This window comes from Lepus europaeus, chromosome 9, assembly GCF_033115175.1.
Source record: "Lepus europaeus isolate LE1 chromosome 9, mLepTim1.pri, whole genome shotgun sequence".
In the NCBI taxonomy this organism is placed as follows: Eukaryota; Metazoa; Chordata; class Mammalia; order Lagomorpha; family Leporidae; genus Lepus; species Lepus europaeus.
In genome coordinates, this window is record NC_084835.1 from 53768342 (window position 1) to 53792361 (window position 24020).

At 38.8% G+C, this 24020-nt stretch overlaps 1 protein-coding gene across 3 annotated transcripts in view; it reads left to right on the forward strand.

The window, feature by feature from the left end:
- The first annotated feature begins 570 nt into the window (after positions 1–570).
- The window catches only part of LOC133766538 (contactin-associated protein-like 3), a 181170-nt gene continuing 157720 nt past the window's right edge, over positions 571–24020 (forward strand). For all 3 annotated transcript variants that reach the window (XM_062200213.1, XM_062200212.1, XM_062200214.1), the window contains exon 1: positions 571–711. In XM_062200213.1, the coding sequence (XP_062056197.1) occupies positions 586–711 (126 nt within the window). In that variant the 5' untranslated portion in view covers positions 571–585. The remainder of the gene's footprint in view (positions 712–24020) is intronic.

Here is a 24020-nt window from a genome sequence, read left to right on the forward strand (position 1 = left end):
TAATATATACTAAACTGACCTTCTGTATATAAAGAGAATTGAAAATGAATCTTGATGTGAATGGAAGGGGAGACGGAGTGGGAAAGGGGAGGGTTGCTGGTGGGAGGGAAGTTATGGGGGGAAAGCCATTGTAATCCATAAGCTGTACTTTCGAAATTTATATTCATTAAATAAAAGTTTAAAAAAAGAGATCAATAAAAGAAAGACAAAAAAAATCTATGTGTGCTCACTGAACTCAAATTCTTTTCTGTATAATTTGAAATTTTAAAATAAAAAGATGAAAAATAATTTCCTGACTGTTCAAGTCAAAATATAAAATGATAAAATCAGGAATCACCTAGCTAAAAATGAAAGCAATTTAGAGTCTATTCATTTATGCAATGAATGTCTTCTTTTTTCTAATATGAATCAATAATTATCTTATATTTAATATATTTATAATCATAGTTTGTAATTTAGTAACAGCTATGTTAAATAATTTCCCCTTTTTCTTTTCTACTTTTTTTGTTTCAACAAGGTGCTGGTGGCTGGACCCCACTTGTATCTGATAAATACCAGTGGCTGCAGATTGACCTTGAAGAGAGAATGAAGGTCACTTCTGTGGCAACCCAGGGAGGATATGGGAGCTCAAACTGGGTGAGCAGCTACCTCCTGATGTTCAGTGATGGTGGGAGGAACTGGAAGCAGTATCGACGAGAAGAAAGCATCTGGGTAAGTTTTCTAATAATAATTGTTACATTTTGCTGCAAATCATTAGATCAAGAGTCCTAATAATTTGGAAAAATTTTTCTGAGAAAAAGTAAGACGTCTTACTAATAAATTGCTTAGTAGTGTGGAACTTAAGAAGAACAAGTCATATTAAGGTAACTTCACAAAAATTTGTGGAAAAATGGAATTGAAAGGTAAGTTTATTTTGACATAGAATGGTTTTTAAATCCATGCAGTTTTTTCACAACTGAAATTTTCCATGAGCTTGTTGAAGACCCCTTGTGTGTAACTTATTTTCTCTAGTTTAAATTTGCCTCTGTGTCATTTTATATTAACAAATTCTTTTTCTCTGATTTAGTCTTATATTTCTAGAAGACATGGACATTTTAAACTGTAAGAAATAAGCTTCCCTTGTTTGAAAAGTTTAGATACTTGGGACTTGAATACTCATGTGTCCTTAATAGTTGTAGGCACATTTTGTAATTCATAGGTAATAGATCTCTGTTAGAATCTCTGGAATCTTAGAATTTCCTTACGGCAATGACATCATTTCTATTTTTGATCAGATGTCAGTGCCTCTTTGGGGGAATATTTTTTTGTTTAACTTTTTAGTGAATATTATAATTTTATTTGTTATTTAAATATATTTATTACATAATGTTTGGAGGTAACCCATTTCAGTTTAAAATCTTGTTCTGTATTGATTAATAATGTTTAAAATGTTGTGGTTAGTTTACCTATAAAAGAGATGCTATAAAAAGGAGCTCTTTTAAAAAAAAATATGTATTTGTTTACTTGAGGGATAGTGACAGAGAGAGAGAGAGAGAGAGAGAGAGAGAATACCAGACAGATACAGAGAGCTCCCATTTGTTGGTTCACTCCCCAAATGCTGTCACTTGCCAAGGCTGGGCCAGGGCCAGAGCTAGGAGCCAGGGGCACATTCTGAAGGTCTGCATAAGCAGGAAGCTGGAGTCAGGAGCCAGAGCCAGAGCCAGAAATCAAACCTAGGCCCTCGGAAGTGGGACATGGATGGCTTAACCGCTAGGCTGAACCCTCCCCCAAGGGGCATCTTATAAAATATGCTTAGTGTTTGTCATTTGACTCTGCTTCTCCCACCCACAGAATCCATAAATGTTGGTGGAATCCTGAAAATTTTGTTATTAACATCAGCAAAACTTGGAAGCCATAGCAAGGCACCACCATCTGTGTTTTTGTTTTGTTTACATGCCCAGGGGAAAATAGGGTAAAGAATAAGGTCCATATCAATCCAGAACAACAAACATAGCAGAAGATGTAATTCCCATAATCCCTTTCAAGGCCCATATTAATCCAGAGTAATAAAAAATAACAGAGGATTCAACTGTCATAATCCTGCAGGAGCATGCTGTAATTTGCTGGAATTACTTTACTTTCCTGATGCCTGTCATAATGAGAACTTCATCTCTGCACCTCCATTATGGATTAAATTGTATTTCTTTTTTTTTAAGATTTATTTATTTACTTGAAAGTCAGAGTCATACAGAGAGAGAGAGAGGGAGAGAGAGAAAGAAAGAGAGACTCTTCCATCCACTGGTTCACTCCCCAGCCACTCCAACAGCCGGAACTGTGCCGATCCGAAGCCAGGAGCCAGGAGCTTTTTCCTGGTCTCCCACGCAGGTGCAGGGGCCCAAGGACTTGGGCCATCCTCCACTGCTTTCCCAGGCCATAGCAGAGAGATGGATCAGAAACGGAGCAGCCAGGACCTGAACCGGTGCCCATGTGGAATGCCAGCACTGCAGGTTGCAGCTTTGTGCACTACACCACAGCGTCAGCCCCAAATTGTATTTCTTTAACAAAAAATAAGTTGGGTTCCTAACATTGCCAACCCCTACCTCCTCCCTATACCTTGACATGTGACATCTTTAGAAATAAGATATTTACGGAGAAAATCAAGTAAAAATGAAATCAGTAGTGTTGGTAGTAATCCGATATGACTGGGGTCGTTTGGACACATACAGACACACACAGAGGGAAAACAACTGGAGACACACAGGGAGAACCTATGAAATGGGACTGTTGAAGTACTATGAGCCATGGAACATGTGAGGCAACCAGAAGCTAGCAAACCACAGGGCGGAGCCTCCCCAGGTCTACGGAGGTGGCAGGCCCTGGGTACACCTTGATTTTGGCAGGAGTTTCCCTGCCCAGTTCATAATTCTTTGTTACAACAGCTCAAGAAAGTCTGAAATTCAGTTGTGCCTTGTGGGACTTGGCTATTGGAAAAAGTTTGCTGAATGAATGTATAAAACTCATCATTTTCCAGGGTGCCTTTCTTGAACAATCACATTGAAAGTGATCCCTCCCAACACTGTACATATCTATAACTTGTTTTGAACTAACGCAATGAATACAATACTGTATTCGAAACTCTCCCCTCCACTATTCTAAGCTAAAAGATTTTTGAGGGTAAAGATTGATTCTTGCATCTCCTTCATCCTCTATCACTGTGACTGCCAAATATGAGTGGACATCAAAAAAATCATGGAAAATGAAATTAAAAGATAAGTTTACTTAGCTGCAAAAATTTTGAAATCCATGCATATTATTTTCATAATATGCATTTTTGGAAAAATCTTTCAAGACTCTTCTTATGCTTGGATTTAAAAAATATCCGTGGCCGGCGCTGTGGCACAGTGGGTAAAGCCGCCGCCTGCAATGCCGGCATCCCACATGGGCGCCAGTTCGAGTCCCGGCTGCTCCACTTCCAATCCCGCTCTCTGCTATGGCCTGGAAAAGCAGTAGAAGATGGCCCAAGTTCTTGGGCCCCTGCACCCATGTGGGAAACCAGGAAGAGGCTCCTGGCTCCTGGCTTTGGATCGGTGCAGCTCCAGGCATTGCGGCCAACTGGGGAGCGAACCAGCAGATGGAAGACCTATCTCTCTCTCTGCCTCTCCTTCTCTCTGTGTGTAACTCTTTCAAATAAAATAAATAAATCTTTTAAAAAAAATGCTTTGAACCAAAATCATCTTTCAATTCTGTTTTCTACAAACTTTTAGCTCTTGGATGTCAAGAGCCTCAAGTGGTCACTGAAGTCAAAAATAAGAGTGTTAAATGTTAAATCAACAACAGGACTCACTGTGCACTTACTCCCCATATAGGACCTCTATCCTTAATGAGATGTACTATGAGAATTAACGGTAAAACTTATCTTCAAACAGCCAGGGCTGGGCCAGCCAATACCCAAGAGGCAGAATTCTACCCACATGGGAGGCAGGAGCCCAAATACTTGAGCCATCATATGCTGCCTTTACAGGCACATCAGCAGGGAGCTGGATTGGAAGCAGAGCAGCTTAGTCTCAAACCAGCCACTCTGCAGGTGTCACAAGCAGCAGCTTAACTTGCTGTACCACACACAGGCCCCTCTACAGACTTTTTGAATTACCCTTATTGTCACCATTTAATGAATTCAGTACTCTAACTATAGAATTTTTTTTTATTGTGAACAAATGGCTAATGCTACTGAATAGTTAGAATCCACTAAATAAACCAGAGATGATTATTATTGAGCTTCCTGTGACAAGATATTCACCCCTAAGAGACTTGAGAATGAAGAGGTGCTTTGATGGACCTTGATGAAGGCATTATAATTTGGATTGTTGGAAAATGAATAAGGACAACATTCCAGAAAGCAAAAGTAATGTGAACCAGATACGTAGTAATATACAACATACACAAAATAATACATAAGATCCACATTAAAGAAACAGAAAGCAGTGAGATATGCAGTGGCTTTGACTGAAATGGAGAGGATAGCGTGAATTTTGTGAATGTTGTAAAATTTCAGAGTGAAGTCTCAAGTTTGAATTCAAAGTACCTAATAAATATATCAATTCAAAGTGCCTAATGGATATATGAATTACTCAAACTGCTTATATAAGTAACTCAGGGACCTTGCTTTAAATCATTCACTCTTTCTTTTAGTAAATAAGACAACAAGTTTGGTTAGGGTTAGTGATGTGCTTTTTGAAAATATGTGCTACGGGCCGGCACTGTGGCTTAGCAGGTAAAGCCGCCACCTGCAGTGCTGACATCCCATAGGGGTGCCAGTTGAGGTCCCGGCTGCTCCACTTACAATTTAGCTCTCTGCTATAGTCTGGAAAAGCAGTAGAAGATGGCCCAAGTCCTTGGGCCCCTGCACCCCCGTGGGAGACCTGGAAGAAACCCCTGGCTCCTGACTTCAGATCAGCCCAGCTCTGACCATTGCAGCCATCTGGGGAGTGAACCAATAGGTGGAAGACTCTCTCTCTCTCTCTCTCTCTCTCTCTCTCTCTCTCTCTCTCTCTGCCTCTGCCTCTCTGCAACTCTACCTTTCAAATAAATACATACATCTTTTAAAAAAAGAAAGAAAATATGTGCTGAATCATAATAATCACGTTCTTGACTACAGATTGCCCTCTGTAACTAGCAGTTTTCCTAGCAGAGCTCTTTTTTTCAGAAATAAAGTTAACTATTGATTGTCTACTATTTCTCTTATTCTTACAAAGATGAGCCAGTACTGCTGTACTCATATGGACACTGCAGCTTTCATAATAAATTACATATTTTATTAGAGGTTATGCCCCTTACCTGGGCATTAGTTTTAGATATGATTAGATGCAGTTAACTTAAAGAGATTTAATTTTTATTACCTAAGATATTATGACTTTTGTATTTTATATATTTCCAGGGAGGTACTTTTTATTTTTCATTTTTATACTACTATATTGATTCAGTTAATCAAACGGCAAAGAGACAGACACAGAGAGAGTGACAGATTTATAGAGAAACAAATAGAGCTGCTAGGCACTGGATGTCTTAACCAGTGTTTTAACCTGTAGGTCAAGCACAAGTCACCAATATTAGCTAACATTCTTGATAAAGAAAAAGTTACATGTTTTTTAGCTTGTTATTATCTTTTCCAGGACAAATTCAGTCAAACTGTATCACCTACTTTAAGGTCATTGTATTAACTTTCCTCCACTAAGGGAGTAGAATGCATTTCCACCTCTCTCCTAAGCCTGCTTCCTTTTCTTTTATGTTGAAGGCACATTAAAAATTTATTCTTCAACATCATATTTCTTAAATGCTCTCATTATCCTATTCTTGTTGGCTTTTGCATATTTTTGGTCTGAGTCTATCCATTATCCATGCTAATATTTTTTATTATTAAAAAATCCCAGTTCTTTGTCTGCAATTTCTGATTCCTAAAACAAAATTATTAAAATGTTAAACCAAGGCTGGCGCCGTGGCTCACTTGGCTAATCCTCTGCCTGCGGTGCTGGCACACCGGGTTCTAGTTCCAGTTGGGGCACCGGATTCTGTCCCAGTTGCTCCTCCTCCAGTCCAGCTCTCTGCTGTGGCCCAGGAAGGCAGTGGAGGATGGCCCAAGTGCTTGGGCCCTGCACCTGCATGGGAGACCAGGAAGAAGCACCTGGCTCCTGATCGGCGCAGCACGCCTGCCGTAGCAGCCATTTTTGGGGGTGAACCAATGGAAGGAAGACCTTTTTCTCTGTCTCTCTCTCTCTCTCACTGTCTAACTCTGCCTGTCCAAATTAAAAAAAAAAAAAAAAGTTAAGCCAAAAGCAGACACAAACTCCTTTAGCAGAAAAAGCTGAGTTTTAGAAAATATACATTTTATTTACCCTTCTTGATGTGAATATTTTAAGCTTTATTGAAGAAATAGTAACATGCATAATTACCATCCAGTTGTGAATGTTTAGTGTATACATAATATGGCCTTTCCAAAATCTGAAAATCATTTGAATCTGAAACAAATATTGCCAAGGCTATAGATGAAAGATTGTGCACCTGTCATGACAAACATTGTCACTTGATTGTCTGAATAGATTCATGTCTTAATCCACACTCTTACTGACTGTATGCCTCACATTGATTCCTTCAAGGGCTGGACCAGGTTTGTACTGGGAAATCTTGAGTCATAAAAGCTATTTCAAAAGAGAAAAACCCTAATACTCATACAGCATTTTAAAATACTTTTTGATGATAGAAAAGATTCCACTCTATTATATTTTCAGTTAACAACTGTAATTTGGGATACTCATTTGGGGTGAATAGTAAATATCCTCATCTGAGACATCATTTGTAAGTGTACCATTATTCAAACACTGTCAAAAGAGTTACATAAGAGGAGGGGCAAATCCGATAAAAGATAATTTTCTGGTACAAGCGTGCACTTTTTTTTTCTTCTAGTAGTACTACTAGTAGGAATACCTTAAGAAACAACTTGACCTCATATGAAGACATATTCAGGAATAGGAAGAAGAAAAAACAATGTTCGGAAATCCAGGTTTGTTTTTCCAGCAAAATATTCTTGGTTGTGGTGAGAGATAATATGATCTCATTCTGCTGACTCAAGTACTGGAGGAGTGATCACTGATGAGCCATCTCCCCCCGTGTTGAGTTTTTCACTCATTTCTATGACAATAAAGAAGCAAACCTGCCTTGCTAAGATTTGTTTCATTTTATATTTTGGAAGGACCATACACACCAAATAAAGAGTAACTGGGGCCGGTGCCATGGCTCACTAGGCTAATCCTCCGCCTGCGGCGCCGGCACACCAGGTTCTAGTCCCGGTCGAGTCGCCAGATTCTGTCCCGGTTGCCCCTCTTCCAGGCCAGCTCTCTGCTGTGGCCCGGGAGTGCAGTGGAGGATGGCCCAGGTCCTTGGGCCCTGCAACCCATGGGAGACCAGGAGAAGCACCTGGCTCCTGCCTTGGGATCAGCGCAGTACGCTGGCCGCAGCAGCCATTGGAGGGTAACCCAATGGCAAAGAAAGACCTTTCTCTCTGTCTCTCTCTCTCTCTCACACTATCCACTCTGCCTGTCCAAAAAAAAAAAAAAAAAAGAGTAACTGGGAGGTGATCATGCATGTCACTATTTCGGCATTAAAACATACAGAGCCTCGCATTACAAAGGGTAAATAAGAGTGTAAGTGGCCTCAAAGTCAGGTTTGCAGAATTTCACAGGATTCATTGTGGGGTTCTGCAGGCTGAGTTGGATATATTTAGATTATTATCTGGCCCTGACAGTCTTCAGGTTGTCCTCTGAGCACCAGATTCTGTTTCGATTTGGACGTCAGACAGGAAAGTTAGCATGTGGAAAACTAAATTCTTTATTTCCACACGTTCCCACCCCCAACCAATCCACACCAGGCTTCCACATCTCAATGAATATCACAGCATCCATTAGGAGCTTGAACCAAACTCCAAGGAGTCACCTATGACTTCAACACTCGGCCCACCAACCTGTGCTATCAACTCATAATCCTTCACCCTATGGTATCAGATATGTCTTCAGTGTCTCTGTGGTGTGTGGTTACCTTCCATCCTCTCCACCATCGCCACTGCAGTCCTGTTGATCATCAACCCTCACCTGGGCCATTGCCACAGCTTCACACACTTTCTGCTTTCATCTTTGTAACTGGCTTGCAATGATAAAGTCTGTGGAATTTTAATTCCTGCTGTAAATTACCACATATTTTATGCAACATATTAATCAAATTGTTCCATTTAAAGGACTTGAATGACTTAGATAAAAAAGAAGCAACACTGACTGCATTGTCGGCTTATCTCTGGCTTCATGATATTTGGGCTACATTTTCCTTCTAGCTGCTGTTTAAAAATGTCAGGTGAGGGGACTGGTGTTGTGGTGCAGTGGCTTTAGTCTACTATCTGCAATGCCGGCATCCCATACGGGCACCACTTTGAGTCCTGAATGCTCATCTTCCAACCCAACTCCTTGCTAGTGTGCCTGGGAAAACAGTCAAAGGTGGCCCAAGTCCTTGGGCCCCTGAACACATGTGGAAGAACTGGATAGGGTTCCAGGCTCCTCCTGGCCCAGACCCAGCCGTTGCAGCCATTTGGGGTGTGAACTGTTAGATGGAAGATCTCTCTCTCTCTCCCTCTCTCTGTAACTATGCCTTTCAAATAAATAAATCTTAAAAAAATGTCAGGTAAAGTCTGTCTTTTCAGTCCCTCTGAAGCTTTCTGCTTAGGTAGCATACATGACTTCCTTCATTTCTGGGATAGATTCTTCCTCATAGAACTGTTCTAAGACAACAGCCCTAAATGCACACACACACGCTTCCATCTGCCTCCTACTCCACCCATCCTTCAGCCCTGCTTCTTCCCTTGCTTTGTGTTTCTTTTTTTTTTTATTAAACTTTTATTTAATGAATATAAATTTCCAAAGTACAGCTTATGTGTTACAATGGCTTCCCCCTCCCAAAACTTAACCTCCCACCCACAACCCTCCCCTTTCCCGCTCCCACTCCCCTTCCAATCACATCATGATTCATTTTCAATTCTCTTTATATACAGAAGATCAGTTTAGTATATATTAGGTAACGATTTCAACAGTTTGCCCCCATTTGTGTTTCTTAATGGGACTTTCCAATTGTTGCTGCTATATATGGGATTTCATTTGTTTTCTGTGTATATCTACCCACTAGAATACTTGTATGCAAAGAAAACGTTCTCTGAATAATATTGTGTGAAATTTTTATTTTTTTATTTTTTAAGGTGAACAAATTTCAAGTATTTCATTATACAGATTTAGGAGCATAATGATGCTTCCCATCCTACCCTCTCCTGCCCATGCCCCCACCTTTTCTCCTCCTTCTTTTCCCATTCCTTTAATTTTTACAATGATTTGCTCTCAGTCTACTCTATTGTTGAAAACTTTTCTGTCAGCATGCATGCATTCTGCTATAAATAATTATATCACAAGTTTTTATTACTTTATAAGTATTTATGATGTAAGAATTCCCTTAATCTACACTGAAACACATCTGAAATATTTCTAAGTGTCAGACATTATTACAATCATTTTACTTGTGGATACAAATAACATTCATAAATAAATAATATTTCTCAATGGTAAAAGTTACTATTCTATGAAAATACTCATTTTTAAGTCATTAGGATTTTTTAAGTATATTAAGAAGATTTATTCTGTCATGTATTTCAACCATTATCATGTATTATAAGTATCTTTCTATTCAGTTTAGAATTTGGGATCCAAAATATGTAATCATTCAAACTGGGGTATCCAAAATTTAAAACAAATCAAAACACCAAGTGTAAGGTGTTATATTTGGATATAGTAGAGAAAAATACATTGGTAGCTCCTATACAGTCTATGTGTGTTTTCTCTAATTTTCTCCTAATTGAAGCATAAGTGAGGATAGCTCTTGGAAGGCACAAAATGAAGGCCAGAGATTGAAGATCCTCAGATCACCAGTGCATCCAGAGGAATCAGCTGTGTGAGCACATGCTATGAGAGCAGAGACTGGGCAGGCACTGCACTTGACACCAGACAGAGAGAGTTCGTATAGCAGGTGATCTCAGTGAGAAGAGGGGCTGGTGGTATGGACACAATGGTCAGAGGGAAGTGGGTCCAGAGGACACATCCATGACTCTGCTCTCTCGCAGAAGTGCAGTGCCAGAAGATGACTGCTCCCTCTGGACTCAGAGGTGATGGAGCAGCTTCTGGCTGTGATAGCCCTTGAGTTACTGAAGTCAGAGATGGTTTTCTCCTGTCTCTTCACATCTTCACATAGAGCTTTCCTTAATCCAATTTGGAGTCACACCAATTTATCATTGTAAGGCAGATTGCACATGGGCAGATAAAAGTACAGAGACAACACACTATTCCCTAGAAGAAAGGAATTTCCTAAGTAGGAAGCAAGGGCAAAAAGCAAATATTTGGGTTAAATTTGAAGCTAACGCTGTTTCCCACTTATGCTATTAGTTAGTTCATCAGACTCCATGTTCTTGGCTTTGCAACACTTTTTTAATCTTAGCACTATTCCCTCAATGGTTACAATTTCTAAGAAAATGAAGACATGGAGCCTCCTGGTGGTTAAAGGGCTCTTTATCACTGTGTTTCCTGACTAGATTTCTTCTTCATCTTTTTTTTTTTTTTTTTAAGATTTATTTATTTATTTGAAAGTCAGAGGTACACAGAGAGAGAAGGAGAGGCAGAGAGAGAGAGAGAGGGGTTTTCTATCCACTGGTTCACTCCCCAATTGCCTGCTACAGTTGGAGCTGAACTGATCTGAAGCCAGGAGCCAGGAGCTTCCTCTGGGTCTCCCACGCGGATGCAGGGGCCCAAGGACTTGCGCCATCTTCCAATGCTTTCCCAGGCCATAGCAGAGAGCTGGTTTGGAAATGGAGCAGCTAGGACTCAAACCGGTGCCCATATGGAATGCCAGCAGTGCAGGCGGTAGCTTTACCCACTATACCACAGTGCTGGCCCCGATTTCTTCTTTTTTTAATTAATGCGTTTTATGGGGTACAATGTGCTATTCCAGCACATGAATATAGCACAAACTGATCAAATCAGTTCATTAGCATTTCTGTTTTCTTATTGTCTTTTTGTGTTTGGAGTCTATGAGCTCTTTTATTCCTGTTATTCGTACACAATATAATACATTACTATAGCCACAGCACTGTGTTATGAAACACTAGAACTTACCACTTTTATCCGTGTTTTAGTTCCCTTTCTCCACCTTCTTCTATTCTACCTTCCCCAACTTCCCAATTTCCAGAAGTCACAATTCTAGTTCCAGATTGACTGTTTTTAACTTGAAGATATGAGAGAGAACATACAGTGTTTGTCTTTCTGTGTCAGACTTATTTCATTTAACATAATGGCCTCCAGTTCCATCTATCTTACTAAAAATGACAGAATTTAATACCTTCTTGGCTTAATAGTTTTTGTTGTGTATATATATCAAATTTTCTTTATCCATTCATGTATCAGTGGACATCTGGGTTGATTCCATATCATGGCTGTTGTAAATAGTGCTGCGATGAACATGGGCGTGTAGGGATCACCTTGATATACTAATTTCACTTCCATCAGATTGACTCCCAGAAGTGAGACAGCTGGGACATATGGCAGATTTATTTTTAGTTTTATGAGTGACATTCATGCTGTTCTCCATAATGGCTGTACTAATTTGAACTCCCAACAGTTGTATGTAAAGATTCCCTTTTCTCCAAATCTTCATTAGCATTTGTTATTTTTTGTCTTTTTCATAATAGCTAATCTGAGGTGAGATAGTATCTCATTGTGGTTCTGATTTGTATAACCCTAATGGCTAATGATATCGAGCATTTTTTTTCACAAATGTATTGGCTGTTTATAAGTTTTCTTTTGAGAAATGTGTATTCATATCCTTTGCTGATTATGTAAGTTATATAAGTTTCTTATACTGTATTAATCCTTTGTCTGATGAATAATTTGTAATATTTTCTCCCATTCTGTCACTGTCTCTTTAATCTGTTTACTGTTTCCTTTGCTTTGCAGAATTTCTTGGTTGAGTATAATCCCATTTATCTATTTTTGCTTTTGTTGCCTATGTTTTCTGAGTTTTATCCAAAAAAAAAAAAAAAAAACCACAAATAATTGCTTGTCCTGATGTCTTGAAGTACTTTCCCTGTAGTTCTTTTAGTAGTTTAATAGTTTTAGGTCTTACATTTAGGTACTTGAACCATTTGAGTTTATTTTTGCATAGGTTGAGACATGGGGGAAAAGGTCAGTTTTCTGCATATGAATATCCAATTTTCCCAAAACATTTTTAAAGAGAATGCCCTCCCTCCAGCATATGTTTTAAACACATTTGTGGAGAATTTATTGGCTTTAGATGCATGGATTAATTTCTGAGATAACTATTCTATTCCACTGATCTATGTGTCTGTACTATGTGCTAGTACTCTGCTCTTTTCGCTATGTGGCTCTGAGAGAATGTCTTAAAATCAGGTATTATGATGCATCCAACTTTGATCTTTTTGTTCAAATTGCTTTGTCATTTCAGGTTCTTTTGTTCTTCCATGTGAATTTTAGGATTTTTTTCTAGTTCTGTGAAGAATCTCATTGATGTTTTGATAGAGATTGCATTGAATGTGTAAATCACTTTGGAGAATAGGGACATTTTAAGGACATTATTTCTTCCAAGAAATGAATGTAGGTTATCTTTTCACTTTTTTCTATCTTCTTCAATTTCTTTCATTAATATTTTATAATTTTCATTGAAGAAGTCTTTTACTTCCTTGGTAAATTTTATTCTGATACAGTTTTGTATATGTTGTGAAGGGCGTTACTCTTATAATTTCTTTTTTTAGGAAATCCATTCTAGTGTATAAAAACATTGCTGATTGTGTGTGTTAATTTTCTACCCTGCAACTTTACCGAATTTTCTTATCAATTCTAAGAGTTTTTTTTTCCTTTTTTGTCGAGTCTAGGTTTTTCTTATATTATATATATTATTCATATTATCTGTAAAAAAGGCATTCTTCTATGCCTTTTGTCTTTCTCCTGCCAGATTGCTCTTGGTAAAACTTCTGGTACAATGTTGAATAAGAGTGCTGAGAGTGAACCTCCTAGTCCGGTGTTAGATCTTCAAGGAAATGCTTGCTGCTTTTCCCCAATCAGTATGATGTTGGCTGTGGATTTGTCATATACAGCCTTCATTATATTGAAGTATAATCTTTTTACACACAATATTTGCAGAGAGTTTATTTTGAATGAATTACATTTTATTAAATGCTTTTTTCCACATCAGTTGAGAGGATTGTGTGATTTTTGTCCTTCATTCTGTTGATGTAGAATATTATGTTTATTGACTTCCATGTTAAACCATCCCTTTATTTTTTATTTTTAAAAGATTTTTAACATTTGGTAATTTTAGGCTGGCGCCGCGGCTCAATAGGCTAATCCTTCACCTGCAGCACCGGCACACCGGGTTCTAGTCCCAGTCGGGGTGCTGGATTCTGTCCCGGTCACTCCTCTTCCTGTCCAGCTCTCTGCTGTGGCCCGGGAGTGCAGTGGAGGATGGCCCAAGTGCTTGGGCCCTGCACCCGTATGGGAGACCAGGAGAAGCACCTGGCTCCTGGCTTCGGATCAGCATGGTGCACTGATTGGAGGGTGAACCAACAGCAGAAGGAAGACCTTTCTCTCTTTCTCTCTCTCACACTGTCCACTCCGCCTGTCAAAGAAAAAAAAAATTAGTTATTTTAAAGAGATACACAGAGAGAGTGAGAGATAAAGTGAAAGAAAGAGAGAGAGATCTTTCATTTGTTGGTCTGCTCCCTGGATGGCCACAAGAGCCAGGTCTGGGCCAGGCAAAAACTGGGAGCCGGGAGCTTCTTCAGGGTCTCCTGCATAGGTGGCAGGGGCGCAAACACTTGAGTCATATTCTTCTGCTTTTTCCCAGGCCATTAGCAGCGAGCTGGATCAGAAGGGGAGCAGCCAGGACAGGAACTGGTACCATAGAGGATGCCAGTGTCGCAGGCAGTGGCTTTAGCTGTTATGCCACAATGCCAGCACCTGAACCATCCCTTTAAATCCTTCATTCTGTCGATATAGTGTATTTTGTTTATTAACTTGTATATATTGTGTCATCCCTTTAAACCACCCATGGGATGAGTCCCATGTGATCCTGGTGAATGTTCCTTTCCATGCACTGTTGGATTTGAATTACTTGGGGAAATTTTTGCATCTATATCCATCATGGATATTCATCTGAAATGAATGAAAAAAAGTTTTCATTTTTCATTGTGTCCTTATCTGGTTTAGGTTTCAAGGCAATTCTAGGCTCATGGAATGAGTTTGGAATGGTTCCCTTCCTTTAGGTGTTTTGGAATAGTTTGAAAAGAATTAGTGCTATTTTTTCCTTAGATAATTAATATAATTCAGTAGTGAATTATTTGATCCTGGACTTTTCTTTGTTGGGGGACTTTTTACTATTGACTGAATCTCATTGTTCATTATTGGTGTGTTCAGAATTTTTTGTATCTTCATGATTTGATTTTGGTAGGTTTATATGTTTCCAGAAATTTATCAATTTCTTCTAGTTTTTCAACTTGTCAACATACATTTGTTCATAATAGTCTCTAATGAACCCTTTTATTTCTGTAATAGTATTTGTAATATCTTTTTAATTCCTCATTTATATTTGAGTTTTCTCTTTTTTTCATTAGCCTTGGCTAGACATTTATTGATTTTATTTACTTTTTAAAAAAAAGAAACCACAATTGATCTTTTGTATTATTAAAGCCTCCTTTTATTTATTTATGCTCTAATATTTGTGTTTTTTTCTTTTGTTGCTTAACTTCGAGTTTGTTTTATTCTTGATTTTTAGGTTCATGAGATATACTAGTTAGGTTGTTTATTTGTTAACTTTATATTTCTTTATTTAGGCACTAATTGCTAAAAACTTCCCTCTTTTGCTGTATCATAATTTTTTTTACATTGTACTACCATTTTTATTTATTTCAAGAAATTGTTAAATTTCCCTTTTGAGGTCCTCAGTGACCACTATTCATTCAGAAGTATGTTGTTCATGTATTTGTATTTGTTTAATACATGTATTTGGTTAATTCCTAAAATTTCTTCTGTTGTTGATTTCTGGGTTTACTCCATTATGGTTAGGAAAATATATATGTAAAAAATATAATGATATTCATTGTTTTGGATTTATTAAGACTGGCTTTGCATCCTAATACATGAGCTATTCCAGAAAATGTTCCATGTGCTGATGAGAAGAGTGTGTATTCCTCAGCTGTTCAAGGAATGTTATTTTCAAAGTTTTTATTAATATAAAGAGGGCAGATTTCAAGCATTCCATAGGTACCGTGCCAAGAAGACAACCACACTTTTCTCACTACCCTGCCCTCAGCAACCCACTTCCTCTCTCTCCCTCCCCTCTCTTCATCAGTTATTGCAAAGGCACAATTTTATCTACTCTATTCACAGGCTTAATTTGCCACTAATCATAATAGTCAACAAGTAACAAATAGAAAGACCACAGTTCCGCAGGTATATAAATAACAGCTAAAACAGACAATCACTGGTCTGGTGTTGTAGCATAGTAGGTGAAAACATGCTGGTATCCCACATGGGCTCTGGTTCAAGTCCTGGCTGCTCCATTTCCAGTCCAACTCCCTTCTAATGTACCTGGGAATGCATTGGAGGATGGCCCAAGTACTTATGCCCTGGCACCCACGTGGGAGAACCAGAAGAAGCTTCTGGCCTGTGGCTCTGGACTATCCTAGCCCTGGCCATTGAAGCCATTTGGGGGATTGAACCAGGGGATGAAAGAGATACCTATCACTCTCTCTCTGTCTCCCTCTCTCTCTCTCTCCATCTCTCTCTGCAACCCAACCATTCAAATAAATAAATAAACCTTTAAAAAAAAAAAACAATCAAAATGTCCCCAAAATCCATTTCATTTCTACACATTTCTTGAACTTTATATTAACTACCACATATCAGAGAAATCGTATTTGTCTTTTTAAGATTGGTTTATTTCACTAAATGTAATGGATTCCAGTTTCATTAACTTTGTTGCGAAACACAGGATTTCATTATTTTTTATGGTTGAGTGGTACTCCATAGTGTGTATATAACACATTTTCTTTAACTAGTCATCAGTTGATGGACATCTGGATTGATTCCATTCCTTAGCTATTGTGAATTGAAATACAATAAACATTGGGTACAAATAACTCTTTTACTGATTTAATTTCATTTGGGTAAATTCGTAAGAATAGGATGTCTGGGTCATATGGTAGATTTGTTTTCAGATCTCAGAAGAATTTCTATACTGTTTTCCACATGGTTGTACTAGTTTATGTTCCCACAAACAGTGGATTAGGCTACCTCCTCCCCACCCCATCCTCACCAGCATTTATTATTCTTTGATTTTTGGATGATAGTCATTCTAACTGGGGTTAGGTGAAACCTCATTTTGGCTTTTATTTGCATTTCACTGAAGGCTAGTGATCCCAAGCATTTTTTCATGTTTGTAGGCCATTTGTATTTCAGCCTTTGAAAAATGCCTGTTCATGTCCTTTTCCCCTTTCTGGTTTTTCTAGATTTATTTTTTTATTTGAAAGGCAGAGTTAGATAGAGAGGGGGAGAGAAAGAGAGAGAGAGGGGGATTTTCCATCTTATGGTTCACTCCCCAAATGGCTGCAATTGCCTAGGCTGGGCTGGTCCAGAGCCAGGTGTCAAGAGCGTCATCTGGATCTCCCACATAGGTGCATGGGCCTAAGCACTTGGGCCATCCTCTGCTGCTGTCTCAGGTACATTAGCAGGGAGCTGGATCAGAAATGTAGCAGTCAGGACTCAATCCTGCACCCATATGGGATGCCAGCACCACAGGTGGCGACTTTACTTGGTAAACCACAGAGCCTGCCCCATTTTCTCCATTCTGTTTTTCTTTTTAAAGATTTATTTATTTATTTGAGAGGCAGAGTTATGGAGAGGCAGAGGCAGGAGCGGGGAGAGGAGAGAGAAAGAGAGAGGTGTTCCATCTGCTAGTTCACTCCTGAAATGTCCACAGCAGCCACAACTGGGAACATCTGAGGCCAGGAGCCAGGAGCTTCTTTCCTGTCTCCCAAGCAGGTGCAGGGATCCAAGGAGTTGGGCCATCTTTTACAGCTTTCCTAGGTCATAGTAGAGAGCTAGATTGGAAGTGGAGCAGCCAGGATTCGAACTGGTGTTCATATGAGATTCCAGCACTACAGGCAGCAGCTTTACCCACTATGCCTCAGCGCCCATTTTCCCCATTTCTTAGCTAGATTGTTTTGTTTTGTTGTTGTTTAAATTATTGAGCTTTTTATGAATCCTGGATATTAATCTTGTGTCAGTAGCATAGTTTACAAATATTTCTCCCATTCTGTCTGTTGCCTCTTCATTTATTGAGTGTTTACTTGTACTTTAGCTTAGTGTAATCCAAGCTAAAACCAAGCATTTTAGTTTGGTGTAATCCCATTTGTCTGTTTTTGTCTTTATGGCCTGTGTTTCTGGAGTCTTTTCAAGAATTCTTTGCCTATGCAGATGTCTTACAGAGTTTTGCTGCTATTTTTATCTAGTAATTTGATAGTATCAGATTATATATTTAGAACTCTGACGCATTTTCAGTTGATTCTTGTAAAGGTGTAAGGTAGGGATTTTGTTTTACACTTTTGCACAGGAGATCCAGTTTTCTCAGCATCATTTACTGAAGAGCCTGCCCTTTCTCTACGCATTGATTTTAGCTCATTTGTCACAGATTAGTTAGTTTTAACTGTGTGGATTGATTTCTGGGGTTTCTATTCTGTTCCATTTGTCTCCAAGTCTATTCATGTCTATTTTTGTGCCAGGTTCTTTTGATTATACTTGCCCTGTATTATATCTTGATGTGTGATATTGCAATGCTTCCAGCTTTGTCTTTGTTGTTTAAGATTATTGTAGCTATTTGGGGTCTCTTGTGTTTCCATATGAATTTTAGCATTGTTCTTTTTTAGTTCCTAGAAGGATGTTGTTAATATTTTGATTGGGATAGCATTCAATCTGTAAATTGCTTTGGACGGTATGGAAATTTTGATTATATTATTTATTCTATCAATACACACAACAGAAGATTTTCCCGTTTCTGTGTTTCTCCTTCTAATATTTCTTTAATTTTTTGTAATTTTCATTGTAGAGATCTTTCACATCCTTAGTTAAATTTATTCCAAGCTATTTAATTTTTGTAGCTCTTGTGAATGGTACTGATCTTACAAATTCTTTCTCAGCCATGGCATTTTTAGTGTATACAAAGGCTATTGATTTTTGAGTGTTTATTCTGTATCCTAAACTTTACCAAACTATTTTATGAGTTCCAGTAATTTCTTTTTTTTTCTTTTTTTTCTTTTTTTTATTATTTTTTTTAACTTTTATTTAATGAATATAAATTTCCAGTGTACAGCTTATGGATTACAATGGCTTCCCCCTCCCATAACTTCCCTCCCACCCACAACCCTCCCCTCTCCTGCTCTCTCTCCCCTTCCAATCACATCAAGATTCATTTTCAATTCTCTTTATATACAGAAGATCAATTTAGTATAAAGATTTCAACAGTTTGCACCCACATAGAAACACAAAGTGAAACATACTGTTTGAGTATTAGTTATAGCATCAAATCAAAATGTACAGCACATTAAGGACAGAGATCCCACATGAGGAGCAAGTGCACAATGGCTCCTGTTGTTGACCCAACACATTGACACTCTAGTTTATGGCACCAGTAACCACCCTAGGCTGTCGTCATGAGTTGCCAAGGCTATGGAAGCCTTCCAAGTTTGCCGACTCTGATCATATTTAGACAAGGTCATAAAAGACAGGGTGAGGATAGTACCCAATGATCCTAAGAGTGGCATTGACCAGGTTTGAACAATTATACAGCTTTAAGTGGGGAAGAGGACCATCAGGACACACAGGTTGGGAGTAGAGCCATTGGTGGTAGAGTAGAGGTTATGATTACAAAGGAATGAGGCCCAAGTACGCTAGACAGGGTCTAGAACAAAGGACAGAGTCATTATTAGAGGAGCTAAGAAAGGTGCTAAGCTACAATTAAGTTTTCTGATTGAGAGGCAAATAGAACCTGATAGAAGGGGCTTGATAATAATCTGGTGGGCTTTAGGCCTTGTAAGTTAAGAGGCCCAGACCTATCTATCTCTTCACATGGGGTATATCCTAAGGGAGGTGTGAACCTCCTAGGGGAAGGCACTCTGTTGACTTTCATTACTTGGCTGGCCTGGGAGGAGAGCTGGCCAGGTAAAGGCCCAGTAATTTCTTAATGGAGTCTTTTGAACCCGTATAGATAGAATCATGTCACTTGCAAACAGGAATAATTTGATTTCCTCCTTTCCAATTTGCATCCCTTTGATTTCTTTTTCTTACCTAATGTCTCTGGCTACAACTCAGAACTATATTGAAAGGCAATGGTAAAAGTGGGCATCCTTGTCTGGTTGTGGATTTAGTGAAATTCTTCCAACATTTCCTCCTTCAAAATGATGTTGGCTGTAGGTTTTTTGTATATTCCCTTGATTGTGTGAGGAATATTCCTTCTATACCTAATTTGGTTAAGGTTTTTATCATAAGAATATGTTTTATTTTATCAAATGCTTTTTCTGCATTGCTTAAGATAATCATATGGTTTTTATTCCTTGATTTGTGAATGTGATGTATCAAATTTATTGATTTGCGTATGTTGAACTATACCTGCATACCAAGGATAAATCCCACTTTGCCTGGTTGAATGATCCCTTTGGTGTATTGTTGGATCTGATTAACTAGCATTAATGAGAATTTTGACATCTAAGTTCATCAGGGATATCAGCCTGTAGTTCTCTTTCTTTGTTGTATCTTTTTCAAGTTTTGGAAGTAAATTGATGTAGGCCTCATATAAGATGTTTGGGAAGATTTTCTCCCTTTAACTTATTTTGAATAGTTTGAGAAGAATCAGAATTAGTTCTTCTTTATAAGTTTAGTGGAATTCAGCAGTGAAGCTGTTTGGTCCTTTGCTTTTCTTTGTTGGGATGGTCTTTATTATTGATTTAATCTGTCTTGGTTTTTTGGTCTACTCAGGTTTTCTATGTATTCATAATTCTTTTTTTTTAACTTTTATTTAATGAATATAAATTTCCAGTGTACAGCTTATGGATTACAATGGCTTTCCCCTCCCATAACTTCCCTCCCACCCACAACCCTCCCCTCTCCCGCTCCCTCTCCCCTTCCATTCACATCAAGATTCATTTTCAATTCTCTTTATATACAGAAGATCAATTTAGTATAAAGATTTCAACAGTTTGCACCCACATAGAAACACAAAGTGAAACATACTGTTTCAGTACTAGTTATAGCATTAAATCACAATGTACAGCACATTAAGGACAGAGATCCCACATGAGGAGCAAGTGCACAGTGGCTCCTGTTGTTGACCCAACAAATTGACACTCTAGTTTATGGCGCCAGTAACCACCCTAGGCTGTCGTCATGAGTTGCCAAGGCTATGGAAGCCTTCCAAGTTTGCCGACTCTGATCATATTTAGACAAGGTCATAAAAGACAGAGTGAGGATAGTAACCAATGATCCTAAGAGTGGCATTTACCAGGTTTGAACAATTATACAGCTTTAAGTGGGGAAGAGGACCATCAGTACACACAGGTTGGGAGTAGAGCCATCGGTGGTAGAGTAGAGGTTATGATTACAAAGGAATGAGGCCCAAGTGCACTAGACAGGGTCTAGAACAAAGGACAGAGTCATTATTAGAGGAGCTAAGAAAGGTGCTGTCTAAGTTACAATTAAGTTTTCTGACTGAGAGGCAAATAGAACCTGACAGAAGGGGCTTGATAATAATCTGGTGGGCTTTAGGCCTTGTAAGTTAAGAGGCCCAGACCTATCTATCTCTTCACATGGGGTATATCCTAAGGGAGGTGTGAACCTCCTAGGGGAAGGCACTCTGTTGACTTTCATTACTTGGCTGGGCTGGGAGGAGAGCTGGCCAGGTAAAGGCAGGGGGCATCTCTAACAAGAAATGTACAGTTCTGCCTGCAATGTTGCTGACCCTACTTGACCATCCCCTCAGCTGCAGTGGTCACTTTGGAAGTTGGGCTGAGTGAAGGGCTTTTCAGCTTAGAGCCAATAAGATCTGTGGCTCTGACCTGGGCATCCTTCGATTCCAGGGCAGGTCCATTTCCAGTGATCCAACTCTTGGCAGAGCTGCCAGGGCTCTTCACAAGCTGACTTCTGCTGAAGCCCAGGCTTACCACATTGAAAGCCACTGCAGTGGACTGGCCTGTGGGGTCTCCTTGAGGGCAGATCACTGTACAGATCAGCCATTAATAGGCCTGCCACCCATTGCTTCTGATGCCGAGCTTTCTTTTCCTCCTGATTTGTGTTAAAGCAGACCAGAGGATGCAAGTCAAGGGAGTGCCCGTGTCCCATCTCTAATCTTCGGTGGCCTGAACTACAAGTCTATAGTCACAGGCATGTTCTATAGTAGTTTTTCTAAGGTAGACAATGCCCATGAGGAAAATTATATTCTCACTTTAAAACTTTCTTTCCCTTTGGTCTGAAAGGGAGGTGTTTTCTACTTACTGTATACTTCACTGATGGCGAAGTGAATCTAGCTATGAGATTATTATTTAAGTTCTTATTTTGGCTATGCTATTACAGAAAAATGTTAGCCATCTCTTTTATAAGGTCTAAAGATTAAATTGTACGTCCTACAGATTCCTTCATAATAGAATTAGTTTCCTACCTTGAAGAGAATAGAGAAATGAAAGAATAAGTTGGGCTTAGAATAGAGAAATGAGGGAGCAAGTCCTAGATCGCTTGCTGACAATAGCAATATCACATGAATACTTAGCAAACCGTTTCAACCATTAGATAACAACTTAAGAAAACATTTACCAGAAGGTCCAATGCCTTCTATAAATTTTAAGAATCATGTATTTGAAAACACCTCTTAAATATCTAACATGGTGTAATTTGTTTAACCAGTAAACTTAAGCACAACCATATAAAATGTTTTTAGTTTCTTTCTACCAACAAGTTTAAAACATGATACACAGATTCAGCTCACACAAATTAAAATGTATCTTTGATTGATTTTCGCAGCTTAAATTTATGGACAATCTTATCTATAAGCCATTTAAAATAAAACTCTTAATAAAATTTCCTATGTGGACATACAATATGTACACACATATAACATAGCATAATAGACCAATATAGCAATTTTAATAATAGCTTTTAAAATCTTTAACTCTTTTTGTAGATTGCCAATTGATTTGAATTGCTTTTTGTTTTTAGATTACTTTAACACATTGCTTTAACAGAGCATCAGAGTTTAATTCTATGTCAAAGAGAAATTGAGCTTCCTGTGATCTTTTGCTGTGAGGTTTCCTTCCTTTACCTTCTTTCATATTGGTGACCATGTTTCTGTGTTTCTGTGTGTAACACATCTTTAAGCATCTTTTGCAGGGCAGGATGAGTGGCAACAAATTCTTTCAGTTTCTGTTTGCTATGAAAAGTCTTAATTTCACCTTCATTCACAAATGAGAGCTTTGCAGGATATAATATTCTGGGCTGGCAGTTTTTCTCTCTTAGTACCTGGGCTATATCTCGCCATTCCCTTCTAGCTTGTAGGGTTTCTGATGAGAAGTCTGCTGTGAGTCTAATTGGAGATCCTCTAAGAGTGATCTGACGTTTCTCTCTTGCACCTTTTAGGATCTTTTCTTTATGTTTCACTGTGGTGAGTTTGATTACAACATGTCGTGGTGAGGATCTCTTTTGGTCATGTTTATTAGGGGTTCTATAAGCTTCCTGTACTAAGATGCCTCTGTCCTTCTCCAAACCTGGGAAATTTTCTGCTAGTATCTCACTGAAAATGCCTTCTAATCCTTTCTTCCTCTCCATGCCTTCAGGAACTCCTAGAACCCGAATATTAGGTTTTTTAATAGTATCCTGTAGATTCCCGACAATATTTTTTAGATTTCTAATTTCTTCTTCTTTTCTTTGGTTTGCCTGTTTCCTTTCCTGTTCTCTGTCTTCTAAGTCTGATATTCTCTCTTCTGCTTTGCCCATTCTGTTTTTAAGGCTCTCTAATGTGTTAATCATTTGATCTATTGAGTTCTTCATTTCATTGTGGTTTTTTGTCACTATCATAGTTTCATGTTCTACTAGTTGTTTCATTTCATTTTGATTCCTCCTTAATATTTCATTTTCACGAGAGAGATTTTCTATCTTGTTCATTAAGGATTTCTGTAGTTCAAGAATTTGTTTTTGAGAACTTCTTAATGTTCTTATCAATTTTTTGAGATCTGCTTCTTGCATTTCTTCTATCTCATCATCTTCATAATCTTGGCTTGGGGTGTCTTTTTCATTTGGGGGCGTCATAGTGTCTTCCTTGTTCTTGTTACCTCGGTTTTTGCGTTTGTTGTATGGCATATTGGAGATATTTGGTTTCTTCACTGTGGTGTTTTTTCTTGTTACACTATGGCTCTATATTAAGTGGACTGTCTGCTTTCGGTGGAGCCTTAGAGGCTTGAGATGAGTGTGGACTGAGAGCTGTGTTTGGTTCCTCAGGGTTGAGGGTGTGTCAAAGATGACACTCCCAGGTTAGGTGTGATAAATCTCTCTTCCTTTCTTTCTTTTTCTTTTTTTTTTTTTTTTTTTTTTTGATTCAAAAGGGAAGTAATTCCGCACAGCTGAACGTAATTGGAGGTAGTTAGCAGGCGAGTGATATACCCACAGGAGCCAGAGATCAGAAGCTCTTTCCCAAGGACCACACAGGGAATCTCTGCTGCCCTGGGTGTGGGCTCCAATTCTCCTGCAGTCTCCCACTGGGTTGCCAAGTTAGATGCTAATCTCCTGTTATTTCACACCCCCCCCCTCAGAGTCAGGTTTTTCTGCTAGGCTCAGGGCCGGTGCAGACCTGAGGTCGCCCTGCTTATG